This window comes from Macaca mulatta, chromosome 6, assembly GCF_049350105.2.
Source record: "Macaca mulatta isolate MMU2019108-1 chromosome 6, T2T-MMU8v2.0, whole genome shotgun sequence".
NCBI lineage: Eukaryota > Metazoa > Chordata > Mammalia > Primates > Cercopithecidae > Macaca > Macaca mulatta.
The window spans coordinates 73,269,534-73,286,647 of record NC_133411.1 but is presented as its reverse complement, the minus strand read 5'-3'; the positions used below and the strand labels follow the sequence as shown (position 1 = coordinate 73,286,647).

General features: G+C 35.4%; 1 protein-coding gene across 1 annotated transcript in view; it reads left to right on the top strand.

Annotated features, from left to right (window-relative positions):
• ADAMTS6 (ADAM metallopeptidase with thrombospondin type 1 motif 6) overlaps positions 1–17,114 on the top strand; it is a 338,936-nt gene that overhangs the window by 275,505 nt on the left and 46,317 nt on the right. The window contains exons 19-20 of the mRNA XM_028849466.2: positions 2,045–2,208; positions 2,605–2,743. Coding sequence (XP_028705299.2) covers positions 2,045–2,208; positions 2,605–2,743 — 303 coding nt within the window. The remainder of the gene's footprint in view (positions 1–2,044; positions 2,209–2,604; positions 2,744–17,114) is intronic.

Genomic DNA, 17,114 nt, shown 5'->3' with positions numbered 1-17,114 from the left:
TAAATGGTTGGCATTTTTCTGAGCTACATTATGGCACCATTAGTTATATATTCCTAACAGCCAAGAGGTGTTAGAATTCCTTCATTTAGTAGTTGTATTAAAAAAACAAAAACAAAAAAAAAAACAAAAAACAAAAAAAAAAAACAAGGAAGTGAGAGCTCAACCTGAAGGAGAATTCAAACGTGCTTAGTTGTTTTTATCTTTATTTTTACTATTTCATATATGACAGTCTCAGATGTCCTTATAAAACCAAATGTTTTAAACTAGACAGAAAACCACTGCAAGTGAGAGTTGAAAATAAAAATTTTTAAGTTTGGGAAAAGTTCAAGGCCAGGTAGTTCTTCTATTTGCTTGTTCCTGTCTCAAAAGGTTAATTAGATTTATTTTTTGGCAGTTAAATGAATCTTGAAAACATATCTGAAGTTAAGAAACTACAAATATTTTTGCCAGGCAAATGGGGGTTGGGAGATGACAATGGTCTGTAGTATGAAGGACAAGAGCTGGAGGTCTAGAGAGTCAGAGACTCTGTACCATGACCCTTTAGTCCTTTTGGCCTACTTGTTTATCTGGACTGATGAATCACAGTTTTTGCAATCAGCTAGCATACTAACAAAATATTAAACTGACATGTTTATTTATTTCTTGTTTGTTTATAGGAGTTTTTGTATGTTAGTACTAAAAATACTTTTTCAGCCACATGTACTTTTAAACTGTGTGTGTGTGTGTGTGTGTGTATAGTTCTTGTAAGAGATTTTTTTTAAAGTATGCATGTTTATCTATTAACATTTTTTCTGAGTTTTTTGTCATGCTTAGAAAAACTTTTCATACCCTAATATTATGAGAAAAAAAAGTTCTATATTTTCTCCTGACATTTTAAGATTTAAGTATTTTTATATTTAAATATTTACCCATCTGGCATTTATCCTTTCTCTCTTTTTTTAACTTTGTTTTTATTGAGGTGAAATTAACATTACATAAAATTAACCATTTGAAGTGAACAATTAAGTGGCGTTTAGAACATTCCAAAACATTTACATCACCCCAGAAAAAAAACCATATCCATTAAGCAGATTACTCCCCATCCTTCCCATTCTCCCCATTCCCCATCCCCTGGCAACTGCCCATCTGCATTCTGTCTCTGTGGCTTTTTACCTACTCTGGATATTTTATATAAATGAAAGCATACTATATGTGATCTTTTCTGTCTGGTCTCTTCCACTTAATGTTTTTGAGGTTCATCACATTACAGCTTGTTATCAATACTTCATTACTTGTTATGGCTGAATAACATTCTGTTACATTATAATACCACTGTTTGTTTGTTTATTCATCCATTGATGAACATTTGGGTTGTTTTGATTTGGGGCTATTGGAAATAGTACTACTACGAATATGTGTGTCCAAGTATTTGAGTACCTGTTTTCAATTCTTCTGGATGTGTGCCTAGGAGTTGAATTGTGGCATTTATTCTTATAGAAAGAATGAAATATAAATTCAGCATTTTTTTTTGCCAAAAGAATAGTCTTTTGCCTTACCGCCATTTCTTGTTATCTTTCCTTTACTAATTTAAGATACGTCCTTTATCATAAACAAAATTCCAAATGTACTTGGGTATATTTCTTAAATCTGTTTGATTTGTGTTCTGTTGATCAGTCTGTGTCCAGGTGCAACAGGTCATCCCCACCCCATATCCATTTAATTACTATTTCAATATTTGGAAAGGAAAGCCTGCTCCCCACCCTCATGTTAACTCTCATCTCTAGTTATTCCTTTTCTCATAATTTTCCTTGCTAATTCCACATGTTTATTCCTCCAGGTTAACCTTTCATTGCTTTCTATTAATGACATTATAAATACTTAAGTAATATCTTCTTACCATTCACATGAAAAATCACCATTTTAATTTGTACTTAAGAATATGGTCAAGAGTCATATCTCTAAGTGGAAATCGACATTCATTGTATACTTTATTGCAGTAATTAATCAGTGACACTTTGGTAAATGAAGTTTCACATTTTTAGGTGAATTGTGATTTGTTTTCTAGCTTTAAAATCTGAAGGAGATGATTACTATATTAATGGTGCCTGGACTATTGACTGGCCTAGGAAATTTGATGTCGCTGGAACAGCTTTTCACTACAAGAGACCAACTGATGAACCAGAATCCTTGGAAGCTCTAGGTCCTACCTCAGAAAATCTCATCATCATGGTAAATGCGTCTTTGCCATTGCATTTCTTCTGTTTGTAATTCCTCCTTGTGAGGTAGGAAGGGGCAGGTTTTACTATCTCTGTTTTACAGGTGATGAAATTAAGGTAAATAAAGGTAAAATGATTTACTGAAGGGTGTTAGAACTGTACAAAGTTAAGGCCATCGTGCTCTTGCTTGAATAGAATTTTTATAACCAAACAAGACAGATGAAAGCAATGGCTCCAAAATACCCATGAAAATGGGAAGCGAAAATTTGATATAAATGCATGTGTTTTATATTATCTTAAATTTCCTATAAGACTTGTTTTGAAATTTTCTTCTTCAAAAGGAATAATAAATATCTGAATGAAGGCTCATTGTATTTTAATTGTCTTCACCAGTTGTTTTCAATGGCAGGTTCTGCTTCAAGAACAGAATTTGGGAATTAGGTATAAGTTCAATGTTCCCATCACTCGAACTGGCAGTGGAGATAATGAAGTTGGCTTTACATGGAATCATCAGCCTTGGTCAGAATGCTCAGCTACTTGTGCTGGAGGTAAGATGCCCACTAGGCAGCCCACCCAGAGGGCAAGATGGAGAACAAAACACATTCGGAGCTATGCTTTGTGTTTGTTAAAAAAGCTAATTGGAAACATTTCTTGCAGGTTTGCTTCAAGCTGTAATTTAGCAAAAGAAACTTTGCTTTAATTATATTATATTATATTTGTTTTCAACCTCATGTAATTTGTGCAGATTTGTTGGTAAAATACATCTTGGCACAATGAGTGTCTCTGCTGGTGCTTCTCCCAAGACTGTCTTGAAGGTGGGCTGTTTGCCTTTCGTGAACACATTCTTGGTAAAGAACATCAAAAGTTTTAAAAAAGAAAATGAGCAAGAATCAGACATCACAGATGCAACTTCTTGTAATGGGAGATGAGAATGTACGGCTATGTGCTTGTTGTGTGTGTTTGCGTGCCTGTGTGTTTGCCACAATCCTATTCAAACTCCCTTCTCCTGCCATCAAAGTTAAGGGACTGTATACTGGGATACTACAATAATTACTGGTATCTGGGTTCTGGGTTAATGGTGTATACTGACCCCATTACAGTCCCTCAGAGGTAGCTGCTAGGCGGTGGTTGGTGATGTGTTGGTTGTCCCATGTGCGTTTTTCATGGGTGCCTTTTCCCTACAATTTACTCTATTCCTAATCCTCCTCCCTCTAGTGGCCACCAATGCAATTCTTTACCTCTGGCTGGGAGAGCAGGACAGTTGGCTTCCTTCAAAGCCAACACCCTTGCTGCTGCATGGACTGGTGAGTAGAAGTGCTGTGCAAGCAGCATCTTCCTTCTCTCTGGAGACTAAATGCATCGCCTCCACCGTACACCTTGATCCTGATAGGCAAGGAAACAAACCTGTCCTTCAGGCCTAGGCTGGACTATATCACCTCACCATTCCAGAAGCAAATATTAAATTTTAAATAGTGATATTTAGAATGGGCAAAATTAAAATAAAGTAAATCACCCAATATATTACCTATACTCCTTTTTTAAACTATGCAGGAATATATGCTTTTTATGTAGACTTCATCCTGTCTTATATTTGCATCTTCTGATTTTCAAGTCTTAAATTGGAGAGGTTATTTTTAGAGAAATAATTATCATACAATCTAGTCAGTATTTTTATTTTATTACTTATTACTATTTTTTTTTTGAGATAGATTTTTGCTCTGTTGCCCAAGCTGGAGTGCAGTGGCACAATCATGGTTCACTGCAACCTCAACCTCCGGGGCTCAAGTGATCCTCCCACCTCAGCCTTCTGAGTAGCTAGGACCACCGGAGCACGCCACCACGACCTGGCTAATTTTTAAAATTTTTGTAAAGATAGGATCTCACTGTGTTGCCTAGGCTTCTCTTGAACTTCTGGCCTCAAGCATTCCTCCTGCCTCAGTGTCCCAAAATGCTGGGATTACAGGCATGGGCCATCACTCCCAGCCTATTTCAGTATTTTTAATCTCATACAGAATTAAAGCAATGATTAACTACAACTCCAATTTCAATATAAAGTCTATACAACATGAAAAAAACAAAACAGATGAATAATATATTGATGTTCTCTACTGTGTAAAGTATCATGAAACATGGTTATGTATAATTTGTGACATATTTTAAAAGATCTCTAGTTCCCATCCATTTTATGTGTAAAATGGCTGGTGATTTGTAATGTAAAGTTTTTAAAGCCATAGGGCATTACCACTTTTAAATAAATAAATATGTGCAATTAATTGATCAAGTATATGCCATTGCATTATTTTTTAGTGGCATTTATACGTGTATCTTTCTTTTATCCAGTTCAATTCTTTTTATTCTATAAATTAACTTTTCCCTTTGCATATTCCAACAAAAAGTCTTCTAGAACAGTACGTACATAATTCAGGCCCTGAGGCAAGGTGGAATGAACTTATTAAAGAAGAATTAAAATAATTTAAAGTTTAGGAAATCTAATAAGGATAGTCTAAAGTTGAGGTGGATTAGCTTGTAGAAAAGAAAGCTAAGGGGATGCGTATTAGTATGCGACAGAAGGTTGAATGGAAATTCTTAGAGCCGGTTCGTCTTTGTACTGAAATTGCTATATTTGGGGATGGTTTAGACACAGTCTTGTCTGAGACCAAGAAGGGATTAAATGAATTCTCAAAGTTCCTTCAATCCTACGATTTTATTTGTTCAGAAAGGAGATAGTCCAACAAAAAAACAAAGAAGGAGAAGAGGAAAAAGGCCATGAGAACTGAATTTGGAAGAAAAAAATATAATTTTGTTGAAGTAGGAAAGTAAAAAGTCTAGATGAGTGTCATTTTTTCCCATAACACTTGTATTGAGAAATAGAAGTGATTTCTTGTGGTAGGGGGTTAAAAAAAAAAAAAAGACAGGGAGAGAGAAAAGCCTCTGGAGGGAGAGCTTTCTCTTCCTTGTTATTTATCCTTCTTTCCGTGATCTGGAACTACTGGTCTTAGATACTGGAGGTGGTTCTGGGAACTCACATTAGGCTTGGTTGTGGGTGATTATGAGCATTCTTGAGGCTCTTGCCTTCTTCAGATGAAGGGCATGGTGTGAAGAGCTGCCATTTGTTTTGGTAAGTGGTTCTTAAAGTCTGCCCCCCATCCCCAGCAGCATCAATATCATTTAGAAACTTGTTAGAAATGCTAATTTGAGTGCCCCATTTCAGACCTACTGAACAGAAACTCTTCAAGTGGAGCCCATTAATCTGTGTTTTAACAAGCCCTGCAGGTGATTTGGATGCTCGCTCAAATTTGTGTACCACTGGTCTTGGCTGACAGAGAAACCAAATCCAGTGTTCTAGACACATGGAATCCATGTCCTCATCACTGAAGTCTGTGCATCTTTGTAGACTCATTTTGCCCCTAGAACAATATCCAAAACATAGTAGGTACCCAATAAATGCACTTTATTGAGCACCTTACTGAGGCCAACGGTGGCCTCCCAAAGTGCTAGATGAGTGAATGAGTAAAAGGAATTAATTTTGGCAATTATATATTTGTGTTTGTCCTTTCTAATGTGGGAGATGAAAGTTTAGAGTTGCTACTTTTCTTATAGAGTGGGGCAAAGCTTTGCCAAGGAGAAAACAGTATAATTTTAATTAGCATAGGTAAGTAAAACCCAGCTCCTCTCTTTTTTACTTTGTTTTTTGTTTTGTTTTGAGTTTTTTTGTTTTTTGAGACAGTCTCACTCTGTCGCCCAGGCTGGAGCGCAGTGGTGCGATCTTGGCTCACTGCAACCTCTGCCTCCCGGGTTTAAGCGACTATCCCACCTCAGCCTCCCAAGTAGCTCGGACTACAGGTGCACACCACCACGCCTGGCTAATTTTTGTATTTTTGGTAGAGACGGAGTTTCACCATGTTGGCCAGGTGGTCTTGAACTCCTGACCTCAAGTGATCCACCTGCGTCAGCCTCCCAAAGTGCTAGGATTACAGGCGTGAGTCACCACACCTAGCCATCTTGCTTACTTTGAATAGGTGGAAAATATTTCCTAGGATATAGAGTGCAGGAATCAATTATTGAAGTTGCTCTTCTTACACATACCCTCACTTTTAACCCCAGGTTCTTTAAATATAGGAAGCTTATGATTGAGGGAAGTGAAGTCCCTTTAGGGTTTAGGAACTTTGACCCAAGAAAAAGCCAGAGTCATCTTCTCCTTAATGAAATTTCATTTTATAGTTAAGAAACCTTTCAAGAAGAAGTCATTTCTACCTAGCTTTCACTCAGAAACTAAGGATTAATTCTAAAGTCAGTTTTTTTGTTTTTTATTTTTTGTTTGTTTGTTTGTTTTTTTGTTGCTGTCAATAAGTCTATTGTCTATATAAGGGACATTTTGGGATGGTTCCACCTCATCCTTTTAACTTCTTTCTTGGGCTTCTTCTCATAGACTGGATTCTCTCTTATGGCAGCATGAGCTTTCTTACACATCTTCCCCATCATGTCTGGAGTTATGCTGTTCTTTATGTATTGAGAGAACTGTTTCTTGTAAGCATCTTCATCTTCCTCCATTAAGTAGCACATGTAATCTGAAATATTCTGGCCCATGATGTGCTTCTGGTGTATTTCTACATTAAATTATTTGCTTCCAGAATCATAACCAGGGAATTGTTTGGTACTGTGAGGGATAGAGAAGCCTCCGTCCACAGCTCCCTTCAGGGTACCAAAAACTTTATTGCCAGTGGTAGTTCTGGCAAGGCCTGCATCCAAATAGCAGATAAAGGCACCCTTTTGAACATCAGTGCTTTCCACATTATACATTCATCTTCAATCACCTCAGCTTAGCCTTCATAGATCTTATCCATGCCAAACCTATTGAAAAGCCTGGGCCCGCAGCAGGCCAATATAATACGCTGCAGCATCATTTGTCAGGCCAATCTTCACACCATATTTTGGCAGTTCATGTGCATATGCTGTGCAAACTATCACATCCCCTTCTATATGGGGATAAGCAATCTGACAAATGGTATCTCTGTTTGTTACATGAACTATCAACCTATATTTGGGTGTGTGTGTGTTTTATTTATTTATTGTCCACCGTTTAACAGAGACCTGCAGGCGCAGCAGTGCTAGATGGGGAAAAGGGATAAAGTCAGTTCTTAACTGGGATACTCCATGTTCATCTCTCCAAGGAGGTGCTGCGTGTCTTGAGGCTGTCAAAATTCTTTTAAGTGGCAAAGAGAAAACAAGAAATATCTCAAGGAACTTTTGGTGGCAGTCTCACAAGATCTTTCAGTGTTCTCACTTGTTATTGTCCTGCATGTGTTTTATTAATATCCAGACCTTTGGGCTTTAATTGAGTTTGAGAGCAATAATGATAGCTTGATCTTATGAGATCTTTTAAGATAAGGAGCTTGAAACTTTTTCTGTTGCTTAGCAGATCCAGTGACAAATCTAATGCTACAGGAAACATTGGTGATTCAGTCCAAGTAATGGTCTTTTCTCTGAGTCAGTGATGAAACACTTCCTTTGCCTCAAAAGGAACATTGAGATGCTATGGGGTGTTGTCTTCAGGATACGTGTGATTTTTGAGATACAGCTGCAACTCTTCCTCAGAGAGAAATCCAAGCCCAAAATCATGACTATTTCCAGAACCATTGCTACTAGAATTTGTTTCTGTATTCCTTACCCAAACTTATTTTGTACTTTGTAATTTACTGACTCCCAAATTTATATGCTACCATTGGATTAGTGATTATAATCAGGTGCTAATTAATAAATCTTGGCTGTGTAAGGAAAGTTTTATTGTTTTGAAATACAAAGCTGTAGCAGATTTTTAAAAGTAGTAATTTATGCCAGTATACTTATGCACTGTGACTTCTAAAGTTTCAAATAACAAATATTGTATATTCATCCTTTGATTTTATTCATACGTATTCTGTTTTTACTGATGTTTGGCTAGATGTGTGGTTCTCAAATTTAAGCACACATCAGAGTTACCTGAAGGACTTGTTAGGACACAGATTGCTATGTTCTACCAACAATTTCTGATTCAGTAGTCTAGGGGAAGCTTTAAGAATTTACATTTCTAAGTTTCCAGGTGTTGCTGGTGCCACTGGCTCAGGAACTATACTTTGAGGCTCCAGGGTAGACACTTAGATTTCCTAAAGTAAATGCCCACTAAACAGACTGACAAGTCTTTTAGGTAATAATCCATATTTTAGTTGTAACCACAGTATCACTAATCTTTTTTGGTGACAGGTGGTTCTACTGCTCAGCTATGTAATAATAAAATTGTAAAGTTTAAAACATTTTCTGGTACTGTATTTCATTTGATCATCCTCAGTAGCTACATAAGATAGGCATTGAAATTATTAGTCATAATTTATAGATAGAATTCAAGTAATTTGCTGAAATCAAGACCTAGCAATTTAGTCTCTAGTGACCTCTTTAATTTAGTAATGCAGTATTCTCTTGTAATAAAAAGAGCTTTTTCACCAGTTGGCCACCTCAGTAGGGAAATATGATATATCCCCACCCATAAAGATCTCCTTCACTAGCTTGAAATTTCATTTTTTCAAATGCTTTCCCTAGAGCAATGATTCTTAACTTTGGCTGCACAGTGGAATACCCAAGGAGAACTTTAAAGAATGATGATAGTTTGTCCCCACCCCCAGAGAGTCTTCTTTAATTGGCTGGGGGTATGGCCTGGGCATCACATTTTGAAAAGTTCCATAGGTAATTCTAATGTACAGCCAAGGTTGAGAAATACTGCTTTTGAAACTGATTAAAAGTTTTACTGCTTTTGAAACTGATTAAAAGTTTTAGTCTTCAAAAAATTAACATTCAGATGCAAATACCTCTGGGAGCATTACTAACACATATCTCTGTTTTTAAGTGGCTACTAGTTGAATTCTAAGGTTATGAGACTTAGGAATGGGTATCTGGGATGGGAAAGTAGAGAGGAGCATCAGAGAAGGGAATGAAAGAAGGGATAGCAGCATGCTACTTAATTTCATAATTTTGTTTAATATGGCCATTGGCCTTGGGCATGCCTATATATTTACAGTCTTCCTTCACTTGATGGATCATATAAACATCCAATTAATGTAATAAATGCTTTTAAAACTGACTGAAATTGTGCTAAACAGATTTCTGTTTATTAGAATAAACAGAAATTTATTCTAATTTCAAGTTTATCTGATACTTAACAGAGCTAAAATGAGTAGATGGTTGGGTATTCAACCAACTTTAATTTAGATGCACAAGTCAGAATAGAAGAGGCATATGGCCCCTGTTTGAACTCAGTTATTATGAACACTGATACAATTTGTTTTCTTTTAAATTACAGTTCTAATCAGAGAAGGCCTTCTATTTTTTAGGAAATTACTTTCTTTAAGGGAATGAATCTTTGCGGAATGCAGCAATATTCATGATAATTTTCTACCCTACTTTTCTGGGTGTGTTCTCATTTCCTTCTGTTCACACCATTCTCATTTCACTCCCATCCCCTCTTCTTAATATTATACAATGCTTAGGCTTTAAAGTGAAATCTTCCAAAGCCCATTAACCGATAATTGATGCTGTAGTGTTGTATTTAACTTTGTACCTGTTCTGTTAGAAAATAAACCTTAAGAATACTTTATTTTCAGTACAAATAAATATCAGAAATACATATGATATTTTATATTTATTACAATTTTATATTTATGCTCTAAATATACAGTCTTTGTCCTGCATTGGCTCTATTGACACTCCTGATTACTTTCTCCAAATATTTTTCTAGATTTTTCTTTCTTCTTCTTTGTATAGAAGTATGAAAATTGCATACCAAAGAACTTAATTTGGTCAAGTTTCTGCTAATACACAAAAGCATCTCTCTGCTAAACATTGCTTTGCAGCTCTTTGGAGGAAGAGATAAAGCTATGCTTAGATTAATGAGGAGTTAGGAAGGAGACAGGTTTACTGTTAGAGATATTTTTTATTTTGTTTGAAGATCAAAGAGCACAGATTTTATTTTACGTATACTATATGGTTATACAGGAATGTTTCTGATCAGTCATCATTGACTATTTAAAATGCTATTATTACTTTTTCTTTTACATTTACATAGTCTAATTTTATTTGTGTGTTTGATGCATCTTTTATTATACTTTTTCTTCCCTGAATGTCATTTTGAGCCTAATTTATGAGTCTGTGTGTGTGTATATTTGTATGTGCGTGTGTGTGTGTGTGAGAGAGAGAGAGAGAGAGAGAACAGCATATAAACATAGAAGATATTTACGTCTTTCTTTTTTTGAGCTAGGACAAATTCTTTTTATTTTACTTTTTGAATCTGTGCCTGATTCTTTTTTTTTTTTTTTTTTTTTCTTTTTTGAGACGAAGTCTGGCTCTGTTGCCCAGGCTGGAGTGCAGTGGCACAATCATGGCTCACTGCAACCTCCACCTTCCTGGTTCAAGCAATTCCCCTGCCTCAGCCTCCCGAGTAGCTGGAATTACAGGCACATGCCACCATGCCTGGCTGATTTTTTTGTATTTTTAGTAGAGACGGGGTTTCACATGTTGGCCAGACTGGTCTCAAACTCCTGACCTCAGGCAATCCACCCGCCTCAGCCTCCCCAAGTCATCTGGATTCTTATACATGTTGTGGCTGGTTTCGACTCTTTGAGATTTTTAAGATGATTTATATGATTTCCAACTACTATTTTGAATTTTCCTGATGTGGGACCGTGTTTTTCAAAGTGTACGAAGGTGCCCAAGGGCACTGCAGAACATTGTACATTTTCAGGGGAAACATAGCTATATTGATCTTACAGCATACAAATCATTATAAGTAAGTTATTTGGAACTAACTACTAAGTAAGACTCTTAGTCATTTTTTTCTGTCTTGGGGATGTTATTTTAAAAATTGGAGATACTAAGGATACTGTGAACTGAAAAAGTTTGAGAACCCCTAATTTAGGGTAAAATGAGTATTATTAAATTTGGATTAAAAATGTCACCTAACTTCCTTTCATTAGATGTTGAATTTCATTTCAGAAGAGAAAATAAATGCATATAAGCTGCTCATTATTCAGGACCCTGGTGATGTTTGGAATTTAAAACTGGAGACTCTTCTGTACTTCTAGCTAAGAGACTAGAGGTTTTGCATAATATGTAAATTTCTCTCTCATATCTATATTCCTTCTGATGTGTCCTCCTGAATATGTTTCCTTTCTCCATCTCTGTTAGTTTGGGGTAAGAATGGTGGGTGATTAAAGCAAAGGAAAAAAAGAAAGGAAGGAAAGAAGGAACTATATATTTAAAGGAGAAATTGTTAGCAACTTCTTTCCTGACAGCTAACAATTTTATGTGATAACCTATACTATTGCATTTATTAATAACACAATTTTGAGATTACTTTTAACAAATCTATCATGCCTTAGCCCCTTTAAAAAGTTGGATATTTCTACATTGTTTCTTGGAAACGTTTGTTCCTATTATATATTTTATTGTTTTCAGGAATGATACAACACAAGCATAATGTAGACTTAAAAGTATAGTAAGTCCATTCTAAAATGACAGTTTTTAAATTATTTTAAAAAATAATTATTAGAAAATATGTAGTACAGTCTTTAGGACAGTACTAATAGCTGACTAAAAGAGAACAGCTCTCAAAATACCAGATAAAACAGAGACAAATGCTTTACATTTTCACAGATGTCCTTTTAATTTTTTGTCAATTCTAAGATGTCTAACACATTTAATATCACTAAGAGGTTAATTCACATTATTATTGAACTAACAGAATGTGCTTCAAACAAACAAGGGTTTTGAGACTTACGTTTTACAGACATAATAACAAAAATAATGACTAACACTTGTATTGCAGCTTATAAAGGACACATTCACTGTACCTTTCACAGAAACTCAAAGCAGAGGAGCCCCAAATGGAGCATAGGAAAACAAAGTCCAGTTGTTTTTTTTCAAGATTCAAAATAGACTTGGTTGAAATTAAGTGTGAAAGACACAAAAAGGTTGAATCCTATAACAAATGTGCTTATCTTTGACTTAGGAGTTACCAATCCAGAAGTTATTTTCAGAGTTAAATAAAAGATTACAGAGAGAAACTTTAGTATGAATAGTTAAAAGCACTTTATTCAATGCCATTCATTTCCCTCTGAAGAAACATAGTTGTACAGTTAGTTTTAAAGAAAAATTCCCTGTGAAAGATAGTTTCTGTGTGGGGTTGTACAATGTACTATTATTTTTTGAAATCATGAAGGTCTTTTTACATTTGAGTCCTGTATATATCAAACTGAGATATATAAACCTATCACTGAGATTTTTAAAATAATACAAATCCCCTATAAAAAAATGACTTGAGTTTAGAAAGAATAAAGGTTTGCATTCAGCTTTGTTCATCATTATTCCCTAGTTTTCACTTTCGTCTTTGAAAAATAATATATTTATCGGACTAGACAATGGTCTGTCACTGCATTAACTATGACATCCCCCTATTCAATCTCTCCCACAATTCCCTCCTCTCAGTTCACTTTCAATGTTGTGAAGGAAGAGTGTCCTTTAATCTGGGATTAACTATACCTGACATCATAACAGGGCACCTGTGAACATCACAGCCCCCAAGATCCTAGACTCTGTCATCATTAACCTTGTTGAGTTAGTTCTAGTATAACTTGGCTCTTGAGATTGCAGAGTAACTCTTCTCTACAAACTCATGTTTGTGGTTGGTTCACACTTCTGGAAGCTAATATGTGTATTCATTTATTTATCTATAATAATTTTCATTTATCTTTTTTCCTTAAGCATATGATTTCCCCTATATAACTACTTTTACAAAAGTTCCTTGAATTCTCCTGTATATTTTCAATATAACTTAAGCTTAAAGTCTTACATATGAAGGATTATTTTGATAGTCTTGACATGTTTTACTGTTTACCTCTGCATGTTGTTGGTTGCATTTTCTCTAATGTGAAGATTTGTAACTGAAGGCAAGAAATCTCTAAGCCAAAATATTCTCCAAGTGCTGTTTCATCATTTCATCAGTCCTCTTTCATCATTTCTATTGCTTTAGTCATTATATTCTTCCCTAACATGAGCAGGGTTTGGATACATATTCACTCACTGAAAAACTTGGGTGAGTGTGAAACCAAAGTTTGAGTGCATTCCTGTTGTATTAATGATGTATATATCACAGGTCATGTTTCACTTCACAAAAATTCTTTCCAAAATAGTATTTTTAACAGTCATAACATTATTCATCTTTACAAGGTTGAATGTATAAAATACTTTTGGAAAAAATAAAGCCTTTTAAAAATAAAGCATTTTATTATGGTAAGCATGATCATCCTGATTTTGTGGGAACTTATGATATTACTATTTCCATTTTTACTTGAAAAAAATGACGATTTTAGTTTAAAAGCTATACAGTTAGTATATGATTATATCCTTATTTTAACTCAAATTTGAAATATTTCAAGATTTGGTTCCAAGAAAGGGATTTTATATATGTTTAAAAGAGAAGCCTGTCTATTAATGATAAATACATCACACTGTGTGGAAGAAGCTCAAGGCCTTTGTACTCTCAACAATATTCCTCTAAAATTTAAATAAAATACCAATAACAAGCTCTTACTTAAGGTCATGGAGATTACTTTCTAGTATAATATAACTAATCCTTTTTTTTCCTAGAGACAGGGTCTTGCTATGTTGCCCAGGCTGGAGTGCAGTTGCACAGTAATAGCTCACTGCAGCCTAGAGCTCCTGGCCTCAAGTGATCCTCCTGCTTCAGCCTCCCGAGTTGCTGAGATTACAGGCGTAAGCATGGACACCCATGCTGGGTATACCAGCATGATTTAATTCTTCATATTAGGAAACTTACCTTTCACAATTTCCTATTTCTAGTTACTATTATGCCTCTTGACATGTGTAACCCCTTTGACATGTACCTTACACTGGTACAAACTTAGGCACTGAAACAAGACTACAAAACCAAATGAAAAGAAACATGCCTGTGTTCTAGACTTACTCTGTAGAATACAGAAGAAAAGCAGACACATAAGAGAGAGAGAATTGGTGGAAAAAAATGTTGAACAATTGAAATGTGGAGGGAGAGAAGAGAAGGCAACTTTTATAGAATTTTGGATCTGGATGAAACATTCTAAATTATCTCTATGTATTTGATTATCTCATTTTACAAAGAAGAATGAAAACTTGCCTTAGGTCATTTATCTAAACCACTTAGAAGTCAAAAAGAGGTAACCAAACATGGCAGAATTTGGGATGAGGAAAAACAAAGGAACAAGATAAAGTGAAAAGTAATGATATAGTAATTTGGCTATGAAAAGAGTCCTTCAGATCAGTGAGGATCAGGAAAAGAGAAATCAGACAGTAATAAGACAACATAGGGAAACTATAAACTAAAAATATTAGACCTGAAAATGTACTATTTTATTAGATATCTTTCATCATGTAATATAATTATAATGGTACTTGCCCTATTCCACCCTATCCCCATTTTAATGTAATCCCATTGAGGTCAAGACTGTCTTACTCAGTAACTTTCTCCCTTATAGTACTAAAAAAGTATACATTAGACATAGTAGAAACTAAATTAGTTAAAAAGTTAGATACTTTATATGGAAAAGATTACTCTTAATAGCTAAGGAGTAATAGGAATTCTCTCCAGGGATAAGCTCAGTATATGTATGTTCCACCCTACCTTACCATTACTAAACACAGTTGTTCTAGAAAAATACAATATTTTAGAGCTACATTTTGCTTTTGATCATCCTGTTTCCTGAGGACATCCAGTTTTGCTTAGGACAGAAGGAAAGACACTGAAAAGGACAGAAGGTAAGGCACTGAAAAGAGAAGGGAAGCCTTTGAAAGATAAAAACTAGCAGGAGGCTCTTCGGAAGAAGGAACCATATGAGTGGAGTTGATTGGTACCCTGGGTTCCAGCTGTTAGATCCAAGGCAGATGGGCTTTGCTCTGCCCTGCAAATGCTTGTGTCTGGCCAACAATCACACGGCACAACAGCCAGATTCCAGCAGTGAAAGGCAGAGCAGAGAGACATTTTTTTCCTGGCACTTGTCACTCTTTGGATGCTATCTGCATTAAAGATTTAAATTAAATTAATATTGCTGGCCATATGCTCTGTATACTGTAGTTATATAGTGTTGTCTTGGTTGCTAGCTACTATGGATGCTGTGGTTAAGCAAATTGTTGCCTTAGCCAGCAGACACATTTTTAGTACAAACTCTGACTTTTTAATGTTCCCCCCTTCTCTTCAGAAAAATGTTTCTTGGGTAGATATGATGTGCTATGCCACTAAGTTAAATTGTTTAGATGTTGGTTAGCCCATCAGTTCCAAGAATACATTTATACTTCTTTCTTTTTATTATTGACTCACTCACAGGTAGTTATAGAATGCCCATTTATCCATTACATGGTCTATCACTGAAATGATGGGACTGATGAGTAGAGTTGAGAAGACTTAGAAGGTCTTTCTCCTGCCCTTCACCACCCCCGACCCATCCTTCTCGGTTTAACACATATCACCCTTGCAAGTTAAATTCAAGTTGTAATTTCTGTGCATTGAGTGCCTTCTTTCTACTTTTAAGATGGTAAATTGCCCTGAGAAAAGCAATATATTGCCAAATACTGTGTTACAAATGAGTTTACAAAATTATTTCATTCTCTGAAAGAAGAGAGAGATAGGAACACATTGGGCAGCTGATAAGAGGAGTAGAGGCATTGGAATGGAGGCAAGAAATGAAGAGGAGCGATGGTCTCTGAAATCTTTGCTCAGACTGGGACTCACTTGAACCATCACCACCCCCTAGAGTAAGAACAGCAGATGGTTTCCATCCAGGACTCACTTGCCCTTTGGTGGGCTTCTTGCACATTTTCCTTTGGTATATACTGTATAAAAATACTATTAAAGCCATTTCTTGATGTGTAGCTAGAGCAGTGATTCAAGTGGAGTATGCCTTCTTCCCATTGTATAAAAGAACCTTTGATGGGAAGACAGATCTTTAACTTTTAACTATTGGCAGAAAATTAAATATAGGATCTGATATTTAAACTTATGGACAAAAAGTGAGGGTTACATTTCCATGTTAAGGACCATCATATATGAATCTTTAGTATCAAAGAATGAAAAGATAAGCAAATTAAAAGTCTTTAAACAGAATATACCTTTTGTAGAGGGTTTTAAGTAAATATATATTGGCAATATCATCTTTTATAATTAACTTTTGTAATATGAAGCCATTACTTTTCTTAAGCTTGGAAGAAGGATTGCATTAAAAAACATATACATACAGTTTGCATGCCAGTAACTTTAGGTGTTTAAGAATAAAATATAATTAGTGCATTTTTATTAAATTCTGCGGAACATCTGCTTATCTCCAGGAGATCTGGACACTAAGCCACTAGAATTTTGTTTTTGATTAGGTACACACTGACTGGTCATGTGGACATTTTATGTTTTTGTTATAAACTATAAGTCTTTAGATTTGAAAGCATCGTGGTTTCGTGTAACTGGATGTAATTATTCCCAACCGGGTTTAAAATCAACATCTTAGCAATGTTTTACAGACTACTTTAAAAGAAGTTATGTACAAGACGCTTGATCATATAAAAAGAATCTAAACTCAATCATTTCTCTTGTGGACTTAGTTTAGATTATTTCCAGTTGATCTGTATTTTCTACTTTCTAAAGTTAAAAGCTGCATTTTCTGTAATTCAAAAGTATGTGTTTAAGAATCCATTCATTTAGATGCATTGGTTTATAGAGTTATCCTGTTGCTACTGACTTAAAAAGAAAAAAAAGTCTGTAAATCTGCCAAGTGTGGGAGTAATAGTTGGAAGGAGCTCTGTATGCTGTTGGAGGAAGATAGTACAGTGTTGTAGGAAGATTTGGAATAGATTACT